We start from the raw sequence: 15,017 nt of genomic DNA, 5'->3' as shown, positions 1-15,017 counted from the left end.
GCATAACAGGCAGAGCGAAACCATGAATAACTTGCAAGACTGATCATAACATTAACACAGACAGGGGAACGGGCAGTAGACAACTGGGCTCAAAGCTTGCTATCCTCCGGGGCCCTAAATATTGCACAGCGAGCCAGGACCGGCAGCACCGAGGGGAGATGCTTCTGTGTCCAGTGGAGTCACAGAGGGTCGGGTTCAGTCCAAGACCGCTAAGATGGGGGACAAGCGCACACACACGCGGATGCGCACATGCACGTGCGCACTCACGCGGACGAGCATGCTCACGCTTACACACGCGCTTGCACGTGTGCACACGCGCATGCACACACACACACGCGGACTGCAAAGGAGACTCGTTCATGTGGCGTGAAATCTCCCCGTGGACCTACTCTTGGGGCCCCAGAGACTGGGGCCCGGATGAAATGAGGCACATTTCTGCATCTTAAATGTAGAGTTTTATGAACCCCGATTTATTAAAGCTAAGCGACAGACACGAGACAGAGGGGGCACGGGTGCTGACAACTCTGGGGAAGAAGGGGTGGGGAGGTTTAACAGGCAGCGGGAGGGGGGCGGGGGGTGTTGGCATCTCTGGGAGCAGAGACCAAACCAGTGCCTTGGTTGGCATAATGCCCTGGGATCCGCCCATCTATCCACAGACTGGAAGCTCGGGGCACACTCATGACACGTGGGCTATGTCCAAGGGAGAGGTGAAAGTGCTTATCTCCCGTTTGTCTGCAGTCCACTCAATGACAGATGAGGAACAAGCATTTGCAATGCAACAGGTCTCACATTTACGCGTTTTAGCTATTGCCATTGTAAATGACAATGATTTTATTCATGTTTTGATTTTTAAAAGCATGAATAAAAGGCATTGTTATTTACAATGCCAATAGCTTAAACTTGCGTAAATGCGAGACCTATTGCATTGCAAATGCTTGTTAGGTTGTTGCTTCTAAGCGGCTGCGTTTTTGACACACCACCTAATACGGAGGGCTATTTAAACATCACCAGCGCGTCCGTGCAGCGGGTGCTCCATTGGCATGACTAAGGCATGCAAATGGCAAGCCGGTCTTTGCCCGTCCACACCTGTCCGCGCCCGGATTGTGCCGAGCGCCGGAACCCCTGCCGGTTTGGCTTTGCATATGGCCACTAGGAAACACTATTCCAGTAAGGAATTGTGCTTTGTTAATCCCTCAGCTCATGGTTGTGTCCGTATGAATCTGGCTGACCTACCTCTTATTTTTTAATACTATTTGTTCTAACTGCAGTTTCCAATTACATGCCCATGTGATTCAACAATGCACTCAGGCATCTGGATATCTTTCCATCTCTAATAACACAATGACCAAAATGCGGAGTGAGCTTATAAACCCCTGCTCCATAGTTAAATATTGTCTTGAATTTCCTGGACGAACTCATCCACCAGTCCAGACTTAGTAGCTGCGACTTCTTTGGGTTATCCTATTTATAGATTAGATAGACCCCTGAAAAAGGAGGGGGGATAGGCATTATCTGTAAAGATTTCCTTGAAGCCAAATTTGACACAGCATCATCCACAGATTGTGTAGCGTTGTCTTTCTGCTTTGAGCTTACAAAAAAAAGCAATCTTCCAAGGGTCTGCCCATTTACCGCCCTCCTGGCCCTAGGCGTAGTTTTATAAAATCCTTTGGCTCACAATTAGAAGCTGGGGTTTGCGGTAATGATTTCACAATCATAGAGGACTTTAACTTTCATCTTGAGGTCCTCGAAGACGAAGACACTATGGCTCTCCTGAAAACTACGAATGCTCTTGGCCTCCTGCAATTACAGCATAAGCCCACCCCTTTGGCTGGCCGTACGCTTGATGGGATCTTCTCAAATAACCCTCATATTGCAGTAAAAGATTTCAAGCCACTATCTTGGTCCGCCCACCTTGCAATTACTTTTGAAATCAATATTTCCCAGATAGCCCAACCTAATCGGGCACGTGGTGGTCCAATCAGCTATCTTACCTGGAACAAAATTGATAGCAGGCAACTAATTCAGCAACTTTTATGCTCACAGCCTATGCTCTCTCAGGATTCTGAACAAGTCACGCTGGAGTACTCAGAATAGTTAAACTCCGCTAGACCCCCACAAATAAACCAATGCTGGCAGGAAACAACCCTCCGTTCCATGGTTGAAAGAGAATGGAGGTCACATTACTGTACACATGAGAAAGAAATATATAAACTTTCTATGACCAAATATAAATGTCTACTTACGAAGGAAAAAATGGGCTGGTATTATCGCAGCTAAAAATTCCTCTAAGGAATTATTCCAGGTGATCACTAAACTCACCAAACTTCCTGGCAAACAAAGGAGCAAGCAGTAGTTCACTTTTTTGCCACTCGCTTGCCCACTGTTTTTGTGATAAGGTTGACCAAATTTATCTGAAGTTCGCCACCAATCAAAATCTAGCCTCTAGGGAAGATATCTACAAAAATCCCGACACTGATGACAAAATAAATACTCAGGATGACCTTGAACAAACAACTCTTCTTGAATTCTCCCCAGTCACACCTGACCAGGTGATCAGGCTGATTCACTGTACCAAATCAGGTTCTCCATCAGACCTATGTCCGCCTTCAGTGGTAAAACAGATCCCAGGGCCCATAGCTATTAACGTAACCAGCATCTTTAACTCTTCCTCTTCTTAAAAAACTGAGCCTAAACCCCGAAGATCCTACTAACTGTCGTCCCATTTTCCGCCTACCACTTCTTGCAACAATTGCAGCGAAAGTGATGAATTAACAAATGGGGCAATTCATCCTGGATAACCATCTTCTGGACCCAACACAGTTTGGGCTCGGACCTGGACATAGCACCGAGACTGCTCTGATCAAGGCAACCGAGGAAACAAAGGCGGCATTGGATAAGGGATAAGGGAGAACCCTCGGCCCATATTCTCCTCGACCTGTCAGAGGCCTTTGGTACGGTCAACCATACTGCTTTGATCGACCGCCTTGAGGCTTTCGGGATTAAAAAGAAGGCACTTGCCCTTCTGAACACGTTCATGGAAGGAAGAGATCAACCTGTCGCCCTGGACTCATACCCCTCTAAACCTTTTTCTCTCCCTTGGGGGGTCCTGCAAGGTTCCTCGCTTAGCTCTACATTGCTCAACCTTTGCATAACAGAGCTAGCATTGCTGATTTGATCCTTTGGATTCTCCGTTGTCTCCTATGCTGATGACACACAAATTGTGTTGTCAGCATTCAATAATGTAAACATCCTCGTTGTTAAGTGCCATTATTGCATGCGTGCAGTCAGTGTCTGGATAAGCAATATTTGCCAAATCTAAACTCTGAAAAGACCGAGGTGATTCTTTTTGGAATAATTCCCAGTTTTGGGCCCCATCCTGTTGGCCATTGGAGATGGGACCACTCCCAATTCCAGTAAAAAATGAAAAGAACTTAAGAGTCGTGATTTATGACAGGCTGAATTTTGGAAATCAAACCAATTCAGTTGTCTCATCTTCATTTAAGACCTTGAGGATTATTCAGAAAATTCACCCCTTCATCCCTTCAGATGCTAAGAAAAGCGTAATTACAACCCTGGTTTTGTCAAAAATTGACTATTGGAATCGGTTGTACCTAAATTTGCAAGAGCAATATCTGAATAAATTGCAAACCATAGAAAATGCGGCAGCCAGATTGCTCTTGGGTTTTTTCCAAATTTCAATCAGTCACTCAGGCCATCAGAAGGCTTCACTGGCTGACAGTCGGGAGCCGCATAAAATTCAAGGCGCTTTGCATAGCCTACAAGGCTTTGCATGGTATTTGCCCTTAATTCTTGAAACAAGGGTTCAAGTGGTACAAACCCAGAAGAAATATACAATCGATGGGGGTAAAGAAAGCAGTGGTTTCTAGATTCAAGGGAATGAAATGGGGAGGATGTAATTTTGTTACCGTGCCCATCAAAACTTGGAATCTGCTTCAACCTCATATCAGGGCTGCTCCCTCCCTGCTTGCAGAAGGGGAAAAATAACCATGAGGGTTCACCAATGCAGAGTAACAAACTAACAAAGCAAAGTAAGTCTAAACAACTGAAGATGTTCCCGAGCACCGTTCCAGTGCCTTCACTGGTCTTTGTGGTCACTGACCCATAAGGCCCTTAGAAGACCCATCCACAGCCCGGAAGTGAGCACTAGCCTCGCTTCCACGCTCCTGTCCTCCATACACAGCTTGCCTGACCTCTTCTGACTTTAAAAGAGGGTATAAACCCTGCATGCCTGTGTAAAGCTATTGTGATAGCACTCTCTTTCCTGATATTCCTGCCTAGATTGACAAATAAGATATAGATTTGACTTTCGCTCAATAAAGATAGTTTAATGAAATCACAATTGAGTATGCTTCTGTTCCATCTTCGTTTATATGGGGGAGTATGATGAATCTCTGGTGAGCCTGGCACTTGCTAAACTGAAAGATACAAACGGGTGGCTATTAAGTTACATATTTTGGTATCCAACCACAGTATGATAGGCAGGTTGTTTGGGAAGTTATGTTCTTTACACATGATTTTTAAATTTATGAAAACTGGATTTCAAAAGACGTGCACATTAAAACAAGTAACTATCGTATTTATTGGTAGGACCTTAGTAATTTATTTGTGAGGGAGGATGGTGCCTCCTGTGTGTATCAATTGTATTATAATGTTGCAGGGGATGACTGGTATGTTTTAGAGGTTGTATCATATGTTGCAAGGATAAAGAAATACTTTTAATAGACCCCAAATTGCCAAGTGCGCCCTCCATTTTGCACTGTGTTTTTAGATTGTACTCAACATACTTATGTAATGACTGATAGTAATCAGATATAGGCAGTGTAAAATAAAATATCATAAAGCCCTGTGTTTCCCATATAATAATTATTTTTACTAAATGTGATAAAATATGATCTCATATAGAAATGTGCAAAAATATCTGTTTAGGAACATTAAATGTCGTTTCTAAATTTTCAAGGGTTCCAAACCCATTACAATTAAATAGATCTACAGGAGTCCCCGTTCCCACAGATTACACCATATTCCAGAATCAAACCACAGTCTTCCCAATATTTATTGTTCCTAATAGGAGAACGGCGGGAACCTCTGAAATTTTATAGAATGGGCAGTTTTCTGCTAAATGTACATCCGCAGTTGTGCTAATTTGTAAAAAGCTGTTGGGACACCAAGAAAGCATTTTATCTAACATGCATGCTGTTCATCAAAAAGCTAATATGTTTAGTGGTGGATACATGCTGAGTTCATATTTGCTTCCAATTCAGGCAGGCTAAGGATAGTCCTATGGCATTGTTATGAAATATGTTTCAAAACAAAAAAACAAAAAGCACAATGTAAATGGCTAGAAGACAGGGGATCACCTCCTAGGGATTTTGTAGAATAGACATATGAACTGCTCTGGACATTCTTTTCACCGTAGTGCTATGCCTGCCTCCAACTATTCTAATCCTCCTCTCATAATGGAAGCGCTCGCCCCATGAGGGCTTCAAAATGTAAATATAGTGCTCTCAAGATAACAATAATAATTTAGGTGAAAGTAATTCAGAATGGGATCAAAGACTATGAAATAGTGTTGAAGATTGTTGTTTGGCTTTTTAACCAATGAATTCTGCGATCCACATATCTGATATCATTCCCATGTATAATGGGCTTTGATATTGTTGCTGCTGTTCTGTCATAAAAATGCCCAAAGGCAAGTAGCAAAGATACTGCTCGCCTTCACTAAATATCTAGAAAGATGTGCCTTCTCTATGATTTGTATATTTGTTAGGGGTCAGTGCATCATTCCGAAGTTATTTACAAGGTATTACAAGGTTTATCGCATCACTTTGTGATGCTATGCCAAAGTTAACAGTATGAAATATGATAAATAAATGTACGTCCTGCAATGGAGGGATACGTAAAATCATCCATCAAATGTACCATATGTGACTTAAAAGCATTCAAAATAACAAATGTTGTATTTGTTTTTATTCAGGGAAGGACATGGTAAAATTTCCGTTTTCGCCGTCAAAATGACTTTGGCTACAATGTGTGGAGGAAAGATCATGGACAAATTGAGATGTGAGTAATGATTCCTTTATGAGACAGTACAAAAGGCTGGCATGGATATCTGCGTTACATGAGGCTGGCATAGATATCTGCATTACATGAGGCTGGCATCGATATCTGCATTATATCTATTTCGGAATGCTCATATGATAGTAGTATTTTATGTTTTACAGCTACAGCCTGCCCCTGAATAAGTTCATCATCCTCCTTTTAACTTCTGGCATGTTTTTATGGTATCTTATACACTAAGATCTGGGAGGGGGTTCCTACTCCGATCTGGAGGGTAGAAAGGCCCTTTCACTGTCAGAAAGGAATAGGGGGATACGTCCTCCTTATCTAATTATACATACAACTTCATCGGGTTCACCCTGATTCAGGGTGGGCTCAACCGTCTTCCAGGGATCTCTTACAAGTATAAGACCAGGGGGCTTAACTAGAGATTAAAATTCCCTTGACTGCTCCGAAGTAGCCCTTCATTGGTGGAGTAGTCAGAGATGTTAAAACTAAAAATTCTGTGGTTATTTAGGATATGATGGATGTAGGACCATCATATCCTAAATACCCACGAACGTCAGGGTGAACCCAAGGATGAAGCATGACACTACTAACGTGTGTGAGGGTTATTTAAAGAAATGGAAGTCTTTCCTTCCCCGCATTTAGAAACACAGTGCCATAGTGAGGACTAGCATCTTCCAGCAAACCACACCTGGCATTGTAGGTGGGATACCTGTAAGTTGTATGTATGTTTTTATGGTAGTCATACAGCAGCCACCAGGAACAAATATTGTTAGGATCATCCCGCTGTGGAGGTGATATTCAGGTTTTCTATAAATCCATGGGGAGATAAGACACATAGAACATTTGTTACGGGTTCAAGGAGCCCACCAACTTTTTTTTAGGCAACCAAAAATGTAGATGTTCAAAAATATTCTTTTATTAATAAAATAGAGGGTAAGGTGTTGAAAAGGCTAGGCTCATTAAGGAAACCTGTGCTTGTAGAAATAGTCTGTGGAACTCGGGATAGCCAGCTCTTCTTGTAAGGTGCTATGGACAGTTATACATAGGGCCCTTTGACTTTCTCATACCCAAAGTAACTAATTTCGAGCATTAGCAAAGGATAAATTATCACAGAACTCTGGTGCCTTTTCTACATTTCAGAACAACTTTATAATTGCAGAGCATTCATTTGATATGTATCTATTTGATGTTTTATCTAGGAGTTCTGCAAATCAGATGAAACAAATTCTTAAGAAAACTATTATTGACACAAGCGTCTCAGTAGATAGTATGTAGTGATTGAAATTATCCTCCTAAGACACTGTGGTCAAATCAGCAAGTCCCAAAAAAACCACAAGATTACGTTGGAAGGTTTATTTTTAATGATGACTAAGTTTATGACTTAAAGCTAGAATGACTGACTATCACAACTTTTATGTCCATTCTGTGATTGAGGGATACAGGATTTAACACATGTATCAAATGTATCATATATATGCCCGGCCCCTGAACATTGTTGTAAATTATTAGGTCCTTCCAAAATAATGACTGCAAAGGATGCTTGTTTCCGGTCCAGGGAAGACATGGCTTGGCAGTTCGGGCTGGACTGTACCCATGAGGCACAGGGTCAGACTGATTTGCATATGGCCATGTCTGAACTGGGGTGGTGGAGTGAGCTAAAGAATGATGATGGATTAAACCCAGATCAGTTGACTGGGGGTGAGTGTTTGATTTGCTCAAACGCTCCGTCCATCATCCCCTTTGGTATCGCTCTGTTTAATTATATGGCAGCTACCACAAATGCAGTCTGCTACTGTGTTGTTAATTTTGTTAACTCATTTTTATTAATATATTAAACCTATATTATAAATGACTTTTGTATTTCATGTTCACATTTTAAATTTGTTGATCTTTTGAGGTCCTGAACAAGATAAACTTATCTGAAACTTTCTGTCATCAAATTACTCTACTTGAAAACAAGTACTATTTGGTACAGTTGTGCAGCTCCACTACCTTTCATCTTCAACCTGAAAACATTTAAAACACAAAGTAAAATTACTCCAGATGGTTTGTTTGATGGTGGGAAAAAATTCAACTTAGTAAATAGTTGTGGATAAACATCAGATGTGGACTAGCTTGTTTATAAAGGTTTGAGCAGAAGTGTCCATCTGAAAATGGAAAATGCCACCATCCTCAAATGGGCACCTAAGTTAGTTGGTCCTGCACATCAGATCAGTTCAGAAGAGACTTTATTCAATTAAATTACCCAGATTAAAATAGCTAATAATCCTCTGGAAACAAAAACATTAAAGTACTGCGATAACAAATCACTGATTTAAAAAAAGACCGGCTCTCAAACACACGGCTGGTGAAGAAAGCATTTGGAGAAAATTATGGCTTTTAAAGCCCTTTTCCCGTAAAATCGCAAGAAAAGCCATAGATTTTACAAAAGACATAAAATGAAGTAAACTCTGCAACAAACTTTAATCGCAGGGGCGCACACATAGAAACTTGTTAATACGGGAAGCTTATTTGCTATATAAGAGTACCACGCCTAGACCTGGTAAGTGTAATGTTATGTGTATTTGTTAAGCTCACTATCACCCACAACGGTATCCTGGCACTGAGCGGGTGTGCGTGCCTAGCCCTGCCTATGGTACATTGGTTAATTGGAAAACCAAGTCTTCAGCTTCTTGTGGAATTTAAGAAGAGAGGAGAATACTATGATGTGGACTGGTAGGCTGTTCCACGCTTTAGGAGTGAAGTGAGAGAATGTCCGTCCTCCTAATGTGGTTGTATGTATGCATGGGAGGTGTGTAATTAGGAGCCCTGCGAAGCGGAGGTGAATGGGTGGTTGGTGGAAGGAGATGCAGCTCTTCCCATAAGCGGTACCTACGTTGTGTAGTATCTTGAATGAGTGTGTGTTGAGTATGAAATGAGCAAGTTTGTGTATTGAGAGCCAGTGGAGCTCCCTGGGGTGTGGTGTGATGTGAATTCTTTGTCAGAGGGTGAGGATGAGTCTGGATGGTTTGTATTTTCTAGCGAGTTGCTTAGTGATCTCGGAGTAGGGGGTATTCCTATAGTCCATCTTGCTGGTGACTAGGATGTGAGTGAGGATGTGAGTGACAGTTTTTCCAGCGTTTCATGGGAGCCATTTGAAGATCTTCCTCAGCATCTTCAGGGTGTGACAGCAGGCTGCAGAGACGGCATTGACTTGTTCGGTCATGTCATGTCGGTGTTTGGCGTTGATGATTATTCAGAAGTTTCTGGGTGTGGGTCCGAGTTTGGCTGGTCACGTGTTGGCGTACCATAATGAGGTGTTCTTTCTGAAGATCACTACTTCTGTCATGTCAGTGTTGAGCTTGAGACAGTTGGCTTTCATTCACTTGGCGACTTAAGTCATACAGACAATACATTTGTTTCTTGATTTGGGGCTCTTGTCTGAGAGGGAGAGTATGAGTTGCATGTCGTTAGCATAGGAGAGGATATTGATGTTGTGTGCACAGATGACATTGGAAAGAGGGATCTCACATGCATTGAAGAGGGTCGGCTGAGTGATTAACCTTGAGGCACTCCTCAAAATAATTTATGCTCTTCTGAGGAGTAAGGTGCCAGGCTGACAGCTTCTGTTCTATATGTTAGGAAGGAGCTGATCCAGCAGAGAGTTGGTCCTTGAATAGCCAATCTTGTGCAGGCGCCTGATAAGGATGGGAGGGAGACATGTCAAATGCTTCAGAGAGGTCCAGGAGGATAAAAGCTGCCGTGTCTCCTCTGTCAAGAATCATGCGGATGTTATCTGTGGCAGTGATGAAGGCTGTTTCTGTTCTGTGCTTGGGTCTGAATCAGGACTATGTGGTGTGGAGGCATTGGTTGATTAGCTTCTTCAAGACCTTTGCCGGGTATGGTAGGAGGGAGATGGGTTTATAGTATGGCTGGGTCAGCCGATGGTTTCTTGATCAGGGGCATGATGGTGGAATGTTTCCAGGTGTCCTAGAATGTAGCTGAGTCGATAGAGGTGTTCAGGGTGGGTGTTAGTGCTCCACTGATTGGTAAGAGTCCTTTGGTGAAGGTGTGGTGGGGGCAAGGGTCGGATGGGACCCAAAGTGGATGGTCTTCATGGTAGCAGTGATTGTGATGGTGGTGATGTATCTGTTGGTGGTTGAGTCTTAGGGCTGATTTGAAGATGTCTTTATCTATGGTGTCTTGACCTGTTTTCCATTCACGCTGTAGTTGCTTGCAGAGACTTTTTGTCAGACTGAGTTCCTCTCTGTACCAACTGGACTGTGGTTGTGCTCTTGCCATTGGGTTTTACCCAGGGATGGCTATGATACAAATCTTGAACGTGAGATGTTCCATGTAGCTAGTAGAGGTGTCATGTAGGTGGTGCAGTCGATGGTCTCTTTGAATATGAAGGCAACTTTACCTCCAGACTTGTGCTGATGGTATTGCCTGGCAATCTTGTAGCTGGCAGGGATGGCTGTAGCGATGTCCGGTGCTGGCGTTGGATATAGCCATGTTTCTCTGAGAAAGAACCGGTCCAGAGCATGGTCATGTAGTACCTCCCATATCGTTTTGTCAATGAATGGGTGTTGAGAAGCATGCATGCGAATGTGGTGTGTTGTGTTGTGTCAGTGGTCTTTGGTTTGTGTGAGTGTGAGCGAGTATGCTGCTGGGTGCTGTTGGTGCAGGAGTGGTGTTTGTAGGGTGTGGGAGAAGGTATGAGAACTTGCAGGAGGTACATATGAATGCTACTTCTGTGTTGTATGGTGCGGTGCGGCAGCAGTGCGGCAATCATGATCCAGGGTTGAGAGCACAGAGATGGGTCAGCAGGGTGACAGTCAGTAGGGGAAGTACCAGGGTTCCTGACTCTAGGCACGGTCCAGACACAGATATGCGGAGACGGGCTTGTCATTCTCACGCCTTTGGCGCGTCTTACGAGGTGAGGAAACCCCTCATCCTGTTGTTTATAGGAAACTGAATGCTGCTTTGTACACTGTTTTTAATTTTTGTGACAACATCTTTCGAGGATTTTAGCTCGCGCATCTTTTTGCACATGTCAGAGCGTGATTTATGTTATCTTGCACTTGGTGTATTCCTTGTACCTTTTTTTCACCAGAAACCCCTTTTAACCTTTGTGATGTAATGCTGTGATTTTAAGAATCTTTTGATCCTGTTATCGTTACCTTTACGTGCACCTTGGCCTTCGCTTCCTCGGTCCGACGCCGGCTTTAGAGCCGTTTGATTGGAGGGAAGCGAACGCACTCTCCCACGCTCTTCCAATCAGCGCCTTTGTTGGTCTACTGTCCTGGAGGGGCGGGGAGACGGACTTTCACGAGCAGGGCAGCTATTTAAGTCCAGGCTAAGGCGGACGCGCGCAGCGGGCGCGCCGGCGGCGCGCCGAAGGTAAGCCCGTCTGCGCCCGTCCGCGCCAAGGACAGGTCAATGACAGGACATTCTGCCCAACGTGATGCGAAAATCTATCAAGCGGATGCCCTTAAAAGCCTAAACAGGAAACCACCGTGTCAACTCCGCATCTCTCCCGACTCCATTCAAGGGGCCTGCTCCTGTCCCGAATGCCTGCTTGACCTCCCCTTTGTAATACCGGTAGGTGTTTCTAAGCAGGAAACACACTCTAAGTCGGGGAAGATTAAGAACAGGGGTTTACTTACTGGAGGACTAATTAATGCACGTTCTATGTATAAACACAGTCAGGACATCAGAGATCTTTTATTGGACTCCCAGTTAGACATTCTATTTGTCACCGAGACTTGGCTCAAAGACTGGAGCAGCCCGGATGTAGCGAACTCCATTCCACCAGGATTTCGTATACACAGGAAAGATCGACTGGTAGGGAGGGGGGGCGGACTCGCCATCATCTTGCGTGATTCCCTTGTCTGTACCTTCTTTGATTTAGATATAATTAATGATGCTGAATGTCTTGGCTTTTGTCTTTCCTTGACTGCCACCGCATGCTTCTCGGGTGCTCTGATCTATCGGCCCCCTGGCCAAAGTGCCAAATTCATTGATGCACTTAATGAGTCTTTAAGTCATTTAATGCTTAAATACGCCAATTTTACACTCCTTGGTGATTTTAATCTCCACCTGGAAGAGAATTCCAATCCATGGGCATCTAGTTTCCTTCAAGTTCTAGATGTATTTTCACTACAACAAATAGTTAAGGGTCCCACCCATCAGGCAGGTCACACCTTGGATGGGGTCTGCTCCAACCTATCTTGGCTCATAGTTGACTCTCCCTCCCCTGTAATCTGGTCTGATCACTCGTTCATCCTCTTTAGAATTACTTTGCCTCCGAAGACACAGATTGCAAAACTTTTTAATAATCCTCAACAGGGACCGAGTTGGCCACAGATCATGAAACACCCCAACTTTCTGATGACGGCCATAGACCTTGCTCCAGCGCTGACTGGCCAGACAGAGACGGACTCTCGTCTCTTTCAGTCTTGGCTGGCCACCGTAGGTAGGGTTCTTTCGTCCCCAAACTCTAAAACCAAACCGCTAAAATCAAAAAACTTAAATACTCCCTGGTTCACATCCAAACTGGCCCAAACTCGCCTACATTGCAGGCAACTGGAGTGGCAGTGGAGAAAGGGACATAGAGAGGATAAAAAACAGCTGTATAGGGAGGGAAGGAAAGTATATTTTGGTCAGGTGCAGTTGGCAAAAAAGGAATTCTTCACTAATAAAATTAACACGGCACAGGATAATCAGAAAACCATCTCTCAAATTGTGAGGTCCTTTCTTAAACCCATGGCAGAACAAGCGGGGCTTCCTGCCTCCCAGTTGCTGTGTGACCAGATCTCCCTGTTCTTTCAGGAAAAGATCCTCAAGATTCAGGTAGATTTTCCAGTAGGAAATCTCATTTCCGATCCTCCTTGGAAGGGCGGCGCAGCTTCCATCTCTACATTTGAACCGGTTTCATTGGACATGACTTTTTTAGCCATCCAAATATGTAAATCTGGTTCACCTCTGGATGCCTACCCCCCGTCAGTCCTACAGAAGTTGTTAGTGGTAGCAAACCCTATGATCAATCAGATCGTCAACTCTTCTCTCAAGACGGGGGTGGTACCAGTGGAGTGGAAGCTGGCATTAGTTAAACCACTTTAAAAAAAAACAATATATTGACGCTACGGTACTCTCTAATCTTCGCCCTATCTCTCTTCTCCCTTTTTTGGGTAAAATCACGGAAAATTTTGTCCTTAAGGAGCTAACTAAATTTCTTGAAGAGCATCATACTCTTCATTCGTGTCAATCCGGATTTCGGCCCAAACACTCGACAGAGTCAGCTCTCATTGAAGTCTCCGACTCTTTGAAAATTATCACAGATAGAGGTAGGAGAGCGGTCCTGATTTTGTTGGATTTGTCGGCTGCATTCGACACGATCTCCCATGACATTCTCTTGAGGCGTCTCGAATGCAGCGGCATCACGGGCACTGTACTGAAGTGGATTACCTCCTTCCTGGTTTCGCGGAGACAGGTGGTTACCTTGGGCTCGTTCCTTTCTGCAGAGCGCGCCATCACGGCAGGAGTCCCTCAGGGATCTTCCCTGAGCCCGTTACTCTTCAATGTGTATATGGCTCCCCTCATCACCTTGATCAATTATTTTGGAATTGAGGTTATGTCATATGCAGATGACACCCAAATGATTGTCTCCTTGGAGAATGACTCTATGCAGGCGGAAATAAATTACAACTATGCTTGACTGCTGTCCTCCAATGGATGCGAAATAATCATTTGAAGTGTAACACGGATAAGACTGAGATTCTCCCGATAGGGTCGGATGTCTCCTTTCAGCCGTCTAGATGGTGGCCTGAGGGAGCAGCCCCTCCTCCTGAGGTTGCGAAGGTTGTCAGGAACCTAGGAGTCCAATTCGACAATTCCCTCTGTTTCCTTCCCCATGTCAAAATGGTTGCAGGCACATGTTTTACTCTAATTAAATCTTTAAAAAAAATGTTGAAGTTTCTTCCCCTGTCCGCAAGAAAGTCCGTAACAGTGGCCTTGATACTTTCTCGTGTCGACTACTGCAACGGCCTCTTAGCTGGAGTCAATAAATCAGTTCTTAAGAAGCTCCAGGTGGTGCAGCATGCTGCATCCCGCCTGGTGCTCAAGCTCCCTAGAAAGGCCTCAGCCTCGGCTGCTTTGAATGCTCTCCATTGGCTCCCCATTCCGAAAAGAATCCTTTTCAAAATTCTTCTGGTCACATATAGGGCAAAGATGAATATTGGCCCTAAATTCCTGTCTGCACGTTTTACTCCGTATACCACTTCTAGAGTGCTCAGATCATCCTCGGCTAACCTTCTTAAAGTACCGCACTTTAAATACAAGTCAAAAGGAGCAAGAACCCTGGCCTTCTTGGGCGCCAGAGCTTGGAATAAACTCCCAGCTCAGATCAAACTTAGCAACTCGGAACTTACATTCAGAAAGGAACTCAAAACCTGGATCTATGACATCTCGGAGGTCTGCTGTCTTGCTCTGATTTAAATCTATTATCAACATCTCATCATTCTGGTCTCCTTCATCGACGTTTGACAATAGCGCCAAGATACTCCTTGCGGAGTGATAGCAGCGCTCTATAAGTACAATCTCATATCATATCATATCATATCACCTGCGTGAACGCGCTGCAGCTGCCATTAAGAACATCCTGGAAGGAGTTCAGGGTGCAGTGGGTGGGAAACTAGTGATGTCACTTCCTGTGCAGTTGGATAATGGGAAATCCAGCGATGTCACTTAATGTGAAGATTGGTGATGGGAAATGAAGTCCTTATGCTTAGCTTCTTCTTTTAAAGATAGTTTTGTTGGGAAACCACAGGAGTCACTTTCTCTGTAGATGGATAATGGAAAATCCAGTAATGTCATCTCCTGTGCAGATAGATACTGGGGAATTCAGTGATGTCCTTCCTGTGCAGATGGGTGATAGGAAAAAATAAGAA

General features: G+C 43.9%; 1 protein-coding gene across 10 annotated transcripts in view; it reads left to right on the top strand.

Annotated features, from left to right (window-relative positions):
• DTNA (dystrobrevin alpha) overlaps positions 1-15,017 on the top strand; it is a 980,878-nt gene that overhangs the window by 703,963 nt on the left and 261,898 nt on the right. For all 10 annotated transcript variants that reach the window (XM_085605673.1, XM_085605674.1, XM_085605682.1 and 7 more), the window contains one exon: positions 5,996-6,081. In XM_085605673.1, the coding sequence (XP_085461799.1) occupies positions 5,996-6,081 (86 nt within the window). The remainder of the gene's footprint in view (positions 1-5,995; positions 6,082-15,017) is intronic.

This window comes from Triturus cristatus, chromosome 5_1 (genome assembly GCF_964204655.1).
Source record: "Triturus cristatus chromosome 5_1, aTriCri1.1, whole genome shotgun sequence".
Classification (NCBI taxonomy): domain Eukaryota; kingdom Metazoa; phylum Chordata; class Amphibia; order Caudata; family Salamandridae; genus Triturus; species Triturus cristatus.
The sequence above is the reverse complement of the archived record's forward strand: the minus strand, read 5'-3'. Positions and strand labels throughout refer to the sequence as shown.